The following is a 15688-nucleotide window of genomic DNA, read 5'->3' on the forward strand; positions in this document are numbered from 1 at the left end:
TGGAATTCATCGGGCCTTCCATAGTGGAGAGAGACAGGATGACCTAGCTTCAGAGCCTCTAGAGAGGGGCTTGACGAAGGATTTCACTGAGAGGCAGAAGGAGCCTCAAAGGGGCTGAGCCAGCCGGGGAGTTCCTCTGGGTTCTAACCAAGCCCAGAGATGAGATCATAAGTGCTGCAGCTATAGATTTCACTAGAGAAAGGGAGTTCCAGAGGATATCACTGCATAAATTCAGGTTCCCTTCTACCCTGCCATCTAGGAAAGGGGTGGAACGAGGAAGGGCAGGAAGAACCCTGACAGGAATTGATCTCCGAATGACTAATAATTACCTTAAATGAGACTCTCTTAAGATTAGCAATATTATTTTTTCTTCTTTTGTACAGAGGAGGTATAAATTAAACTAGATTAGATAAGTGTACTTTCTTGGATTTGAGTATTCGTATGTAAATGTTTTTCTCTCTATCTCTCTCTCCACACACACAAATAGAGAGATCATACACACACACACACGTACACACATACACACATACACACAGATATAATTTCTATATATTAATTTAACATTGGGTCTTGATCAAATATCAAATAAAACACAAGATAATGAAACTAGAATAATTCCAAGTAATTAAAAGGCATCAACATTTAATTAATCTCCTGAACTTTCTCATGTTATGTTTTATTTTGTTTTATCGATTATTATTTGTCCTAGACACCATCCTCAAAATCTCAGACACACCTTAACTCATTCTCCTGCTGTCCTGTCACATTCAAGCTCTTTCAGATATTATCATTTCTAACCCAGTAGGTCTCATGCATCTGTTCTAGTCTCTACACTAATTGCTGCTATTCTTTTCAGACCTTGATGACTTTTCTAGACTCCTGGAATTGCCTCCTAACTTCTTGCCATGTCTCTTAAATTTTTGACACCCAACATCTATTAATTTGATAAAGGATGTATCTGACCATAATCCCCTCTAAAGAAATTAAATGACTTCCCATTGATTGAAGAACATATTCAACCCGTTCAGGCTCTTCACTAGAGCCCACATTTCAAACCTTTCTTTTCACTCTCTACCTCATTCCCAGTCTCCATCATGCTCTAGTCTTGCCAACTGACTTGCTGTTTTCTGAACACACTTCAACCTTTCCATCTCATTCTCATGTCTCCTGCTCCATTCCCTTAAAATCTTCCCCTCTTGTTTTCCTGTTTACTTTGTTTATGCTTCTGCCATAGAACATAGTCTGTGCCATAATGTATATTGCCAATGGACTTTTTTTTCTGGATTGAAAATCCCTGGAAGGCAAGGACTACATAGTTAATTATCCCATTTGTTAATTAAATTTGCATCCTTTACCTAACACAATATCCTGAATCCAATACATAAATGCATATAAGAGTACTTTATAAACAAACAACAAAGTGTTATGTAGCTAGTAATCATTTTACTATTGTTAAACTGAGTTGAATTTACTTTTAAGATTCTCACCCATATTCTCTGGGGGAAATGATTTCCCATCAGTGGAAATTCTAGAATAACTGATATAATATCTCAAGACAATATAGGCAGATATGTCCCTGGAGAAGGCAGAAGGAACTTTGGTTTTGGAATCCTCTCTTTCCTTCACTGGCATGCCTCAGAAGGCCAGCCTTGTCCAACACTTCCTTTATATCTCTCTGTGGTCTCTGTTCACCTCATATTAAAAATCACAAACATTACTAGAAATTTCCCTATCAGGGAAAATCAAAGAAGTGGCACTGTAATAAGAAATCACCAGGCTCTGGGAAGCTGGTCTTGGGCACAGGTTCTACCAGTGCTCGGCCTACGACCTATGTGCGAGAACAAGCATCTCTCTTCTTACCTTTGGGCTGTAGGCATGCTGTGAATATAACATGACAGGCATTTCCTGCTACAGGGATTATTTTCATCTCCAGGATGAAATGTTCTCAGAAGCCTTTGGAACATTTAAATTTTAAAAATAAACCTTTATTACTCAACCCAAATATCCTAGAAATCCATGTGTCAGCTCTTTTTCTTGAAAACACCTGTAAGTCCTGCTATCACTTACAGGAAACAGGAAAATGAAAGACCACAAGGGAGAGAAGTATTCCTCAATAAAAATGCCCTCAAGAAATAGCCATAAAGAAATTGGCACGACCATTTTAAATACTTACCAGCTTACTCTGGAGAGTCGTGGGAAGTTTGATTAACCCAGAGAAAGAGAGAGAAAGAAGGGAAAAATTTGAGGGAGAAGAGGGTAAGAAGAGAAAAAGAAAGAAAAGAGGGAACAAAGGAAAGGAAGAAAGAAGGGTAAAAGGGAGGATAAAAGGAAGAAGAAAGGGAGGAAAAGAAGAGAAAGAAAAAGAGATAGAAATGGACTCCTGTAAGCTGTTACCCATCACTTGAGCAGGTATTTGAGAATTTAGTTTTTTGAGGAAACAAATCAGCAAAATCAATTATCTGGTCAACTTCTAGAGTGTCCCCATGGAGGAAGAAATAGCCCAAAGGGGACAAAACTAAGAGAAAAAAGAAAAAATGATTTCCCCCAATATGAGATGTTTAGGAATAGTGCCAACTCTTCTCTCCTGGAGCAATGAAATTATGATAATCCATCTTACCTGCTATACTGATAGTGGCTGCGGCCTTTGCAGTACTGAATTTCTCTCCATGCTTATTAGTAGCTATGCATGTGTAGAGTCCTGGCTTGGTGATAAACAGCTGCAGTCTTGAGTCAATCACTCGGTCTTTCACACTTTCTTGAATGGACCCAGAAGAAACCTGGTGGAATAGGGAAGGGTGGGGGATGGGGGGGGGAAGATAGATTAGGTCAAAGATTTTATAATTTTCTGTGTGAGTAGACGTGAAAGAAAAAGGATTAGGATGATGATCAAAAAACCTGTGGTAGATTGCAAAATAGCCAAAAACTTCCCTCTGTATGCCCATAACCTTGACCTTGCAATGTTACCTTGTAGCTCTTACCTCACGAAGTAGCATCTTTCTTCATGCTTTGAATCTAGATCGGCTTCGTGATATTATTTAGAAAGACAAAGAGACTTGTAAAGTTCTTGCATACCGTGGCTTGCTTTCTTGTTGCTCTTAGAACCTGTGACCTTCTGTGAACAAGCCAGAGCTAGCCTACTAGATGATGAGGCATAAATGGCCCAGTTGACCCACAGATTTGTGAGCATTTATGAATGGTTATTGTTTTAAGCCACCAACCTTTGGGATGGTTGTGATACAGCAATAGATAACTAACACAATATAGAAAAGGTATACTATATGAATCCTCCAAGATGTATTCTCTATGTTTTGAAGATAGAGACAGTCAAGAATGAGAGGTTGTATACTTTAGGACTAAATATTCATAACTCCTGTTCAGTTACTTACAAATGCACATCAGATAGACAGATGGTTATCAAGAAAAATGCCTGTAAAGCCAACTCTATTTCTGAGGTATAGCATACATCATGCCATACTGCTTAAATCAGAAAATCCAATGTCCTTGAGGCTATCAATGCAATATGAGCACACAATTAGCAGGTTAATATATGTAAGTTCTTATTTATTAGTCTTCATTCCAACTCTGTGGGAAAGACAGCTGCCAAGCACATTTTGTCATATTGCAGAGTTAGAATTTGTACCCCAGTTTGTCTGATCCCAAAGTCTGTGCTTTTAATCATCGTTCTAGTGCCTTCCCTAGTCCTACAAATGAGAATAAATGAAGAGTCATTAGAAAACAAGAACAGTAACAACAACCTCAACAAATCAGCCAACCAGGAACAAAACGAATGTCTGACTTCAGTGTCATTGTTATGGTGGTGGCATTTTAAAAATGGTGATTTGCTCTTTTATTCAGTACTATGCCCTCTTTTTAATAATTATTCTTTAATTATCATTGCTTATATGAGGGGGAAATGCCAGTTTGAGGACAATTTGAGTGGAATGACAACTAAGGAATCAGCCTTTGGTTTGCCTTACATTATCTCTGAGTAGTGGAGATGGGTTCATTGGTGGCCTGGACAGAGGTCTCAAGAGGGAGGGAAGCCCTGGGATGAGATCAGTTTTCTTCCTTTTGCTGCCATGTGGCCGGCTGGCTGTGGAACCAAGTACTTCCTGAAACAATCAGGCAGTGAAACTGTGTCCAATTAGCTTCTTTGTCTCTTTATTCTCTACCTGCATTACTAATGTCCATCCTTGTGATAAAAACTGGTTTACCTGAACATCAATTTATCTTCACTGGGCAAACTTCCCAGGTCAGATCAAGTATTGTGGCATTTTCCCTAGATAAGCAGCCTGAACTCTATGAGAAATTGGTGAGGCAGAGAGAAAAATGTCTTTAAAAGACACATACTCAGTTGAGAATTCAAATAAAATTCATTACTATCATATTTATGCGAAGTACAACTTTTTATGAATTTGAGTGTCCAAGTTAGATCAAAAGGAAGGAGCAATTTGGAATACAATTTTGGACTCCTCCTGAATTTTAATACAAATCAACACTGAGGAAAAAGAGCTAAGGACCTCAAACTTCTATGTTCAGTTGCCATGCTGTATACCATAAAGATATTTTGTTTATAGATATCCCTTTCTAGTTTGTAGAAGTGCACTCTATACAACAGTTACCTTCCTCCTTTGCAAAATTAGTTCCCTCCCTCAAGAAGTATGCCTTGGAATCGACTCAGAAACAAGTAATCCCCCAGTGCTGAGGAAAACTCCCACTATTTTCATGTTTACACCTAAGAAAGTCATTCCTAAACACTTCCTCAAGGTCACTGAAAACATTCTTGGTAGGAAAGAGAAATGATTTTTAAACTGCCTGACCTTTCTCCTCCTGTACTTCACCCAGGGGTTGAAATAGTTCAGTGACTAGACCAACAAGTTACGAGGCTCATTGCTTGATTATGATGTGGCTCCTAAATGCTTTTCCTCCTGTTTCAAGAGGACTTGCTCCATCCACTTTGTGACTCATGCACAGCAGGCCTTGTTAGTCATAGTTTGAATTTGTTTTTCTTCCTTCATGGATCATCCTGACCCAACAGTTTCGTATTTTTGGTGACCTAAAAATAAAAACAACCTTTTGCCCTCCATTTTGATCATTTCGTCTTTCAGGTTTAAATGATCAAAGGGATGAGTTCAGATTATTGCTGTGAGCTTGGACCAAGGTATGCATAGGTAAACTCTATACTTAATTGGGGTGACTATATCTGGTATTTATAGTACTATGTTATTTTCTCCATCTCCCCAGGCATACTGACCTGAAGGAGCTGGATAAACAGCTCACTGCTCTGTGTGTGGTGTTCTTTCTGAGATAGTGACCTCAAAAAGAGGCAAACAGGAAGGTCTATTAAATAGGTATAATAGTTCTTATCTGAGATAACATGTGAAAACTTTTTGAAGGTGGCAAAGCAGTATAGACCTGTGGGATATTTTTTTATTTATCATTAATACATTAACAGTGTTGTTTTGAGACAATCTACTCTGATGTATGGATAATCTTGTAACTTCATCTTGATTTAACCTTAGCATAGGAAGATCTTTAAAAGGTATTTGGGCCTCAATGGCCTTGTCTTGCAAATAGTTCCAGCAGGCTGGGTATACATCATAGAACTGTTAAAGTATGGTCCGGTAGGGTCCATATTCAGGGAGTTGTAATATTGTCTGTCTATGCATCATAGAAAAAGTGATACTAGACAGAATATTTTCCATTGTTTCTGATCAGCATAACCATAAATATTGGCCTCTTTTGATCTGGCCGCTAAAATATTCCACATAAAAATTGATATTCATAATTATTTTGCTTTACACAACTAGTTAGATGAGATGAATCCAAAGCTTATATACTTTAAACCTAAAATACTGCCTCTTAAAATTATGTGTAAAATATAGGTGAGCCTCCCTTTATGAAGATTCGAAAACACAATTCAAAAGAGATGATTTGGCTATTTATTTTATAAAATTCTTCTAACAAATTAAGTGATTCAACTTATAAAATATTTTAGGAACTTTATTTATTGAACAAAGCAAGACAGCATGCAATTTTTCTACATTTTTAATTGAATGCCCCAAAATAGAGATATTATAGATATAACTCTAAATAAATCTGGTTAACAAAATACAAAGATATTTTCTTGTGGGAAAGCAAGCTCTGCTCTCTCCACCTCAAACTATTATTCCCAATGTTGTAAAACAAGAGGAATATTACTGCTCACTCTGAAGTTCATCTAAGACTACAAATTTTATGAAAAATAAATGAAATTTCCCCAGGAAGAAAGCAGAACAATTCTTGATCACTTTGGGACATGTTGCTTGCCCTTCTCTAGTTCTCTGGCTCTAACCGTTTAGGGTGCAATTTATTGGTGTACTCACATAGAGGAAGAAAAGGAGCGTCCATATCATTTAGAGCAGCAGTCCCTGAAGCTTTTGGACCAGGGACCCATGCTCCTATGAGAATCTAATGCCTGATGATCTGAGGTGGAGCTGAGGCAGTGATGCTAGCACTGGGGAGTGGCTGCAAATACAGATGAAGCTTTGCTGGCTCACCGCTCATCTCCTGCTGTGCTACCTAGTTCCTGACAGGCCACAGACAGATACCTGTCTGTGGTCCAGTGGTTGGGAAGCCCTGTTTTAGAGTGCCTGTTTTACTTGGTGTGTTAGTGAAGTTAGCTCATTGACTTGCAGTTAGTGAGGAGCCACTGTTCAAACTCTGTTTTATTCTGTGCCAAAGAGCATCCAGGTCCACATTCATCTTTGTCCAGGCCACCCAAAATGATATCAAGGCTGTGGGCTCTTTTCCATCCCCTTAAGAGACTTTCTGTTTTGCCACTTATACACCATGAAATGCCTGAAATTGTCTCCATTCCCTGTGATTTGCATGCGTCAGCATGGGCAAAGTCATCTTAATTTTCGTTTGGACTTGGAGAATATCACTAACGCCAACACTTGGCTGTAAGAGCAACACACTCTCTCTGACCCTAAGAACGACAGAGATACTTTTGCTTTCACTGTTATTTTGTTGTATTCCTGTTTAGAATCTGAGGCAATGGATCTATTCTGCCTTCTGCTTTTTCTGAGCCACATCTTGAATGATTGAATTGGGGTCTCAATAAGACCAAAACTAACTCAAATCATCTGACTTTTTTATGGCTACTCCTCAACTCCGACAAAGAATAATCATGCACTGTCCAGTTCTAATATCAAAGAGCCTTTGGAAAACACTGAATTCTTTGAAAAGCATATACCTTTTCTATATTACTGTTTTCACAGAGTAAGACAAATTAGTGAAGTCATATCATCAGTCCCCCAGTTTTCTTAGGGCATAACTTTACACTATCTTGAAAGGCTTAGAACAACTACAACAGCTTCTGTGGAAGAGCCACAAACCATATTGCCCAATAAGACTCAAATTTCAAATGACGCTTCAGATTTAATTAAAGAGCTGAAGAACAGGAACTGTGAGTTACTTTTTGTAACTCAACAAAATTAGAAAACTTTAGCTCTGATGTCATTTTGGAGGTCATCTTCTCCAGCGACCTGACATCTCTGTCATTGGAAATAAGAAAAAGTCGATGTCCGAGAGGTAAAAGGACTCCCCTAAAATTACAATAGCTGAAGAGAGCATTTACAATTTAAGTCTTCTAGCTCTCCCACCTAATTCTTATTCTACCATCCTTGAAGTTACAAGCTTATAAAGTGACATTCATTAATTAATTTACTTTATTTTGAAGAGATGGATGGTAGACAATCAGATAAGATGAACCAATTTTAATAACAAATTATAAGAAAAGTAATGTTTCAAATATCGGAAAAGAAAAAGAAACCCTTCAGCAAAAACAAAAGAGAGCTATTGCAAGATAACAGTCTTCATTAGATGGGGTGGCCTTAAAATTTGGCATCTTCCTCTTGGTTTACAACATCCATTCAAATTTCACACCGCGACACGCTTTGTTTTACACGCCCTTCTCTCCCTTCCCCTTCTCCTATGTCTAGTGTCCTAGGTCCCCTTTTTCCCTTTCCTCTCCTTTTTCTTTTTTTCCCCTCATTCGGAACACTCCTTTGACTTTAAAAACGTTATCATTACTGTATTGTCATACGATAATATATGGACACTACAGCCAAGATACCAGAAAGTTGCAGAGAGACTATGCTGGAAAACATGAAAAATACAAATATCTGACTAACCAAAGTTTGAGCTATTTAGCTATATTGAGAGTCATCCTCACTCCACACAAAGGACTGGTTTGAACATGCACTCCATCTCCTTAAGGGATGAAATAGGATGACCTAGAGAGTTGATATATGCCCTCTTCTGTGTATTAAAGGGTTCACTCAGTGGGCTTCAGATGCTCACACCCTGCACATTTGAAAGAAAGAACTGGCCTTTGGCCCCTGACAGATAACCTCTTATTCTTTAGAATATCCTGCTTAATAAGCATATCTTTGTATACCTGAGACTTTGGGCCATTCCAAATAGTTTTTATTAACAATGTAAATTGTGATGAATATCTTTTTTGTTCACCAGGGCCCCTAAGCCATGCTATATCAATTTGACCTTTGGAGGGCTGGAGACTAGCTAAAGTCAGGTGAGCCCTCAATGCCTATGTAATTGACCTCAGTAAAAACTCTGGACAACAAGGCTTGAGCGAGCTTCCCTGGTACAATAGTTTGTACCTATTGTCAAACATTGTTGCTGGGAGAATTAAGGGCTCTCCATGCATCTCCAATGGGAGAGGACAACTGATTACCCTTTACTGATTTTAGCCTGTACCTTTCATTGTACTAAACTATAATCACAAATATAACAGCTTTTCTGAGTTCTGTGGGTCTTTCTAGTAAATTATCGAACTTGAATGTGATCTTGTGGACCCTGACACTCCTGCAATTTGTTGAGACAGCAGACAAGTAATTCCTACCTGTAAAATATCCAGGTTACTTAGCAGCTTGAATAGAAGGAATAAAAAGCTCTGTTCAGTGGTCTGGATCCAAGAATTTATAGATATAAAGGTTTTATAGATAATCTGAATTGGAGTCATCTTTGGTCCTTCCAAAAGGACCTTCAGAAAGACTTCCTATCGATTAACAAACTAGGAGATAAGAGGGAAATGGCTATCCTGACGAATATGCATCGTCTTAAATATTTCCTGATTTCTGAAGCATTATGAATGTGTCCGTGATCGAAAGAGTCAGCTTTAATAACTTGTCAGGCACAGGGTCATAATGTCAACTTATAGGAGTGTCAGTTAAATTAGAACTTTTCCACTCTAATTACTACTCCTCCCTTCTTCCTACCCCAAACCTGTAGGAGTCATAAGTAGCAGTTAGGAAGTGAGGGTAAGAATGAATGAGTTTGCGCTAAGGGAACAATCACAGAACTTCTATAGAAGGGCAGGTAGCACACCTGCAAGAGTCCTGGGAGTGGGAGCAAAGGAAAGGTCTCATCTGTGAATGCATGTGGAGGCTTTGGGTATTACGTAGGATTAAATGCTTGAAATGACTAAATTGGGACAGTGTTAGTGGTTTTAAATTACCTAAAAATAACCAGAAAAATCACAAGGCCTGTTTGAGGCAGGCTTCAATGGTGGAAAAAGAATTTACCCTGCCGAATAAACTTAAAAGGGCAAAGAAAGTATTTAATAAGGTTGCATTATATGAAAATCATGCTTATTCAACATCTGAGTTAGAATAATAATCTTAGTCTACATGTTAAACTCTCCTTTTTCCATCTGAAATTCAAAAAGAAAAAATCTAAAAGTATATATAATAAATCTGTAGAAAGATGGAAAGCAAATATAAAGGGCTAGAAAATTTCAGCAACTTTTGGAAGATACAAAGAGATGGTATTGATAGAGAAACGAATATCAACTAAGTAGCTAAAATCGAATACAGAATAAGAAGTTTACCAAGAGGAGAATGGATAAATTTTCCTTACAGTCATGGAAAATTTCAAAGTTCAGATCACAGGGCTATAAGTAGGAATAGACTTTGAGAGATTCAATAGAGTTGTTGGAGGATTTGGGAGCTATAATATATGCATATAGCATGAGGCTGAGGCATCTGTCCATGGGCTCAAGCTTTAGTGGGTTCCTGTGGTGGGCATTGGAGCTTGAGAAAAAGTCAACAGATTAAGTAGGGTTCTCTCTATTCCTCCACACAAATATGCAGAGCATAACGGTCAGATATTGTAATTTTAAAATGAATTCATTTAATATAAATCAAAGTAGAGAGAATGTAGAGAGAAGAGAAGCAATAATTAAAGATACAGTAGACAAAAATGTCTTCGTATTTAAGAGACATTTGATCTCAAGTTCTTCACTTACAGTTCTATATCAAAGGAAAATATGTAAACTTGCCAATTGATTCTATAGGGCTGGCATAATGTTGTTAACAAAACCTAATCATGATAATCCACTAAAGGAATAGATCATTATTGAAAATAGATGCTATAATCCTAAATAAAACCACAGCAAGAAACAACACAATTAAACTTAAAAAGCAATGTATTCTAGAATGAAAGAATGGCTTAACATTAGGGAAATTTTGCAATTTAAAGTGAAAAGCTACATGTTCATCAAAAAATTTAAATCATTAATGACAAGGTATTTTATTGACTTTAAAATAGATTTATATTAAAAACACTTATTAAATTATGATTAAAAATAAATACTCTTGACCTCATAAAGAGTATCAGAAACTAGAAACTGAGTACAAACCAAACATAAATAGACAAGTAGTTAAAGTCTATAAAATAACATTGTAATAATAATTCATTATAGGTTTCTATTTCAGAATTTGGTAAGCTAAGTTATTCAGACCAACTCTCACACTAAAAAAAATTAAAGTTCTGGGAAAATATTTTTAACAGACATAACAAAGTTAGAAGCTTTTATTTCCCCTCAGATAATTTTTCAACCCCAGAAAATATTACCTTTTTTCCGACAGCTACATGAAGCAGGAGGATAGAGATCAAAAGTCAGGTTCTATAAAGGTGAGGAGTCTAATAAAAGATACAATAAACTGATATCTCAAAGAACTAGATATGAGGGAGATATCAGTGTGAACTACAAATGAAATAGCCCTCATAACGAATTGCAGACTGCATTAATATTATCTGAGATGTCCAAGAGGTTTCAAACCTTGAATTTTGTTTGAGGTTGTCTGAGATTAGTAGTAACTGCTGATCTCTAGCAGAAACAAACAAAAATTCTCTCTGGAGAAAAGTACCTTCACCTAGACCTCAAATTAATCTCTGATTTTTTTTTTGTTTTTTGTTTTTTTTTGTTTTTTTTTGGTACTAAACAACAAACAGTAGATAGTCAAAGAGAACTAGGCACACAAGGATACACAACACAACGAACAAGAGTCAGCAGGAAAACAGACAACAGAAGCAGACCTACAATGGCATCCCATCTCACTCAAATAAAAGCTAAAGTTGTTTCAATGACCTATGCAAGCCTATATGATCCACAACTCCTAAACATGCCAGATATCTCTTTCCTCTTTGCTCACTCGCCTCTAGCCACACTGACCTACTTGCTGTTCCTCTCACATACCATGTGCACGCTTATCTCAGAGACTTTCCCTGGTTATCTCCCTCCAACTTATCTATCTATATACTTCCTCCTTCAGCTCCTTTAGATCTTAGCTCATATGTCCTCATCTTAATGAGGCTTCCCTGACCAATCTATTGAAAATGAAATCTTTCTCCTAAGGTTGCCCTTTCTGGCTCATGTTCCTGCTTTATTTTCCTCCATAGCATTTGATGACATCCACATAGACTATATATTATTTTCTTTGTTTTATTTTATAGTTTGTTTTTCCCTATCATAATGTAAGCTCTTTGAGGGCAGGAAACTTTACCTGTTTGGTTTGCTCCTATATCCACAATGCCTAGAATAGTGTCTGATGCCCAGGAGATACTCAATATAGATTTGTAGAATGATTAAATGAATGCTTATATGTAAAGTGCTTAGGAACAGTGTGTGACTTATAGTAATCACTTAATAAATATTAATTATTATAACCAGTATAAAAAGGATAGAATGTTTAACTGACAGATATGGGTTCTAACTCTGGATGACTTTTTGTCAAAGTAGGTTCTAGCAGTGAACTAATTCATAAACTAATGAGTTCTGTGAAAATTATTTTACTTGTAAGGGAAGGAATTGCTAACACTTCCCTTTTCCACAGAGGCATAAAGAATTTGATTTTCTACTATTCTCCATGATAGAAAGAAAGGGGTTCAATTTCTATGGCAGTGACTTTTAGGATGAAAATATTGTAAGGCTTTGAAAAATGGAGGTACAAGTGGGACCAATGACAGAGATCAATATAACTCTACAAATATGTGGTCTGTTTTGAAATTCACAATCCATGGGTTTTCCCCAGACAAGACCCCATACAGATGGCACTCACAGCATTTCCGTTTTCAATCCAGGTGATGATGGGGACAGGGATGCCTGTTGCTGTACAGCGCAGAGTCACAAAGGAGCCAAAGGTGACATTGTGGGATTCAGGAGCCCGTAGGATTCTGGCAAAAACTGTTAGGAAAGCAGAAGTAGTGAGTGATGCTCATATAGGAAATGTTCTGCATAAAATTCCTCCATCTTCTCTCTGTCATAAAGATAGTACCAAATGCCATATCCTAACTTCTAAGCCATTTATGCTATGATCTTACATTTCCCGCCACTCTGGAACATGCCAAGCTTACTCTCAACTTAGGAGCTTGTCCATGCTGTCCACTGGCCTAGAGTACTCATCTCCAAGGTGTTCATGTGGAAGGTTCCTTGTATTATCCAAGTCTCCTTTAAGTGACATTTTCCCAGAAAGGCCCTCTTTGATCACTTGACATAATGTGTAATCCTCTCCCCATTCACTTTTTCATCATCCTGTTTTATTGTCTTTGCAGACCTTACTACTATCTGAAATTATTTATTTTTTTGTCTGTTGTCTGTCTCCCTCCAGTAGATTGTGAGTTCTAAGCAACCTTGTCTGTTCTAAGAAATCTTGTCTGTTCTAAGAAATCTTGCCTGTTTGGTTCAGTACCTAGAAGAGTGCCTGGCCAAAGTAATAATGTTTAAAAGAATTAATGAAATAATTAATGCTTTATACCTTCAACTGTATTGTGGTGGGAGGAAAGACAAAATCTGTCAAATTTTTCAGAATATGAGATGAGCATACTAGGCCAAAAAAAAAAAAAAGAAGAAGAAGAAGAAGAAGAAGAAGAAGAAGAAGAAGAAGAAGAAGAAGAAAAGGAGTATTTTAGGCAAAGTGTGAACAGGCAAGTGAATAATTTATATATTTTTTTTCCTGAGGCTGAAACCCCACTGATTAAATATAAGTAAGTTCTTTCGACCTGAGAAGAATTTTACTATAATTAAAGAGTGGAAATGAGGCTCAGAGTGTACAATATATCGAAGGTTACTTAGAATCATAGAATCACTAACCTTAGAAAAGGCTTTGGAGATAAACTAGATACCTGCTCTTATTTAAAGATGTAGAAACTAAATCCAAGTTAATTTAAGATGCTTTCCGAAGATGATAGAACCGATGGATGAGAAACCTGAACTCAAGTCTTCTAGCTTCAAACCCATTTTCTTTAAACTATTGTGGAATTTTTTAAATTGCCCATTACACTATAAATATAATATTTTATGCACTTGCCTTTTTCCCCTCAGGACTTAAGTACAGAACACAATAATAGACTAGGAAACCCCAGTTCACACAATGCTTTTAAGCTTAATTCTCCTAGTTAATTGAAATTTATAGAGTCTGGATTCTAAAGGAAAGTACGAAGGAGATAGTAAATACTGGACAGAAGATGTACAGGACAAGGATACATGAAGTTCAGAGCTGTGTTAGAAGTTGGTCTGATTTTTGAATGCCTCTTAAAAAGAATTACATAATTCAAGAAATAAAGGATGATATGATTTGTTTGACAACTGGATGCTTTTTGCAGATTCTAGTTTCATATTTGCAGGTTCAGATTAATTCAACTTTCTATCTTTTGACATTGAGGATTCTAAGGAATCTAGAAGAGCATGCTAGGAATACAAATGTTAGGCCCAAAAGCCAGGAGAAAGGAGAAGCACGGAAGATGCCAACTTCAAGGCAATGAGTGGTTTAAAAGAAAAAAAGCCGATTAAATGTTTAATACAGTTGAATATGCACCTCCCCTCCAAAAAAGAAAAAAAAGAGGCTGATTTAAAGTAAGTCCTGGGGTCTAATTACCAACCTACAAAAATTAAAGGGTTGAGAAACATGTTAAACAGCACTGTTGGGACACAATTCAATCAAATCCAGAATATAGACAATTCAGCAGAGCAAATTATTTAGTTTCCTCAACAAATAAATGGCATCAGGGGAGAAAAAGGAAAAGGGAACAATTATAGATTGAAAAAGACTTAAGAGGCATAAACCCAAATATAATACGTGGATCTTGTTTGGGTTCTTTTTAACAATTCAGATGTAAACAGACATTTTTTAGACAATAAGATAAAAAAGTACACAGTACTGGTAATAAATGGTATTAAGAAATTAGTGCTAATTGGGGCTGGGTGTGGTAATGAGAATGGTAACATAATTATGTTTTTTTTTTTAAAAAGTCCTTACACTATATGTGGATTGATTGAATTAGTGTATTGGGATTTGCTTGAAAATAAAGCAGGAGCAAAAAACAGTAGTGGAGTAGATGAAACAAAAATGGTAGACTGTTGATCATTGTTGCTGTTGGGTAATCAGAACATGGAGAATTTACCGTATTATTGTGTCTACTTTTTTGTAAGATTGAAAATTTCATAACATTAAAATTTTTAAAAATTGCAATGGAGCTTACACCATAGCTCCAGAAAAACACGTGATGGGACACATATTTCTGCCATTGCACTAGCATAAGTTCTAGAAAACTTAAGACCTGAAGAAAGGTATGTTTCTGAGGAGAAACATTTGGCAGAGGTATCAGTCCTAAGAGCTTCAGAAATGCCCACGACAGTTTTAGATCAAACTGATTCTAAATTGAAACAAAATATGAGACTCAAGGAAAATTTTCCATAGCAGACAATATTTGCAGCATGGCAAATTCCATAGCAAGAAGAGTGGCAGTTGCTGTTGTGGTTGGTATGGTTGGCTCCAAGAGCGAGTGACCTGTGTAGTCCCACAGGGTGCCGTGCTTAGGGGACCCTATGCTTCGTTTAATTTTCTGCTGTCCACGTTCTGAAATTATTAGTGATTTTGGAACTAGGGGCCCTGTATTGTCATTTGTACCTGATTCACAAATTATGGAGCAAGTTTCAGTCGTCAAAGCTAAAAAAAGGCTCAAAGGTGAAGTGGTAAATAAAAAATTATAAATATGTTAATTAGGTGTGAAGGAAGAATCAATTAACATTAGGTGACAGAAACTATCCCTATTGGATATTCTAAATTTCTCAAGAAGACAAGCCAGCTAGGAGGCGGTGTACATTTCCTCCAGAGTGACAAACATGATGTCCCATCTGATGTCCTGATAGGAGATTTTCCCCCAATTTAATCTAAGTTCACAGGCTGTGGACCCTTGACAACAAACAGAGACTGTCTGGCATCCTAACAAGGGTGAACCCAGGTAATCTCATCTTTTCCCATGTTTTCTGGCAACAATAGTGGAGACCTAGATTGCACAACATATTTGAGTCCACGTTCAACATTTGGCTGAAATAACTCTT

At 37.0% G+C, this 15688-nt stretch overlaps 1 protein-coding gene across 6 annotated transcripts in view; it reads right to left on the bottom strand.

The window, feature by feature from the left end:
• The window catches only part of MUSK (muscle associated receptor tyrosine kinase), a 91645-nt gene that overhangs the window by 30928 nt on the left and 45029 nt on the right, over positions 1-15688 (bottom strand). For all 6 annotated transcript variants that reach the window (XM_011364930.1, XM_011364928.1, XM_011364929.1 and 3 more), the window contains 2 exons: positions 12408-12532; positions 2618-2777 (listed from right to left, as the gene is read on the bottom strand). In XM_011364930.1, coding sequence (XP_011363232.1) covers positions 2618-2777; positions 12408-12532 — 285 coding nt within the window. The remainder of the gene's footprint in view (positions 1-2617; positions 2778-12407; positions 12533-15688) is intronic.

The sequence above is a fragment of the Pteropus vampyrus genome, unplaced genomic scaffold, assembly GCF_000151845.1.
Source record: "Pteropus vampyrus isolate Shadow unplaced genomic scaffold, Pvam_2.0 Scaffold103, whole genome shotgun sequence".
Taxonomy (NCBI): Eukaryota; Metazoa; Chordata; class Mammalia; order Chiroptera; family Pteropodidae; genus Pteropus; species Pteropus vampyrus.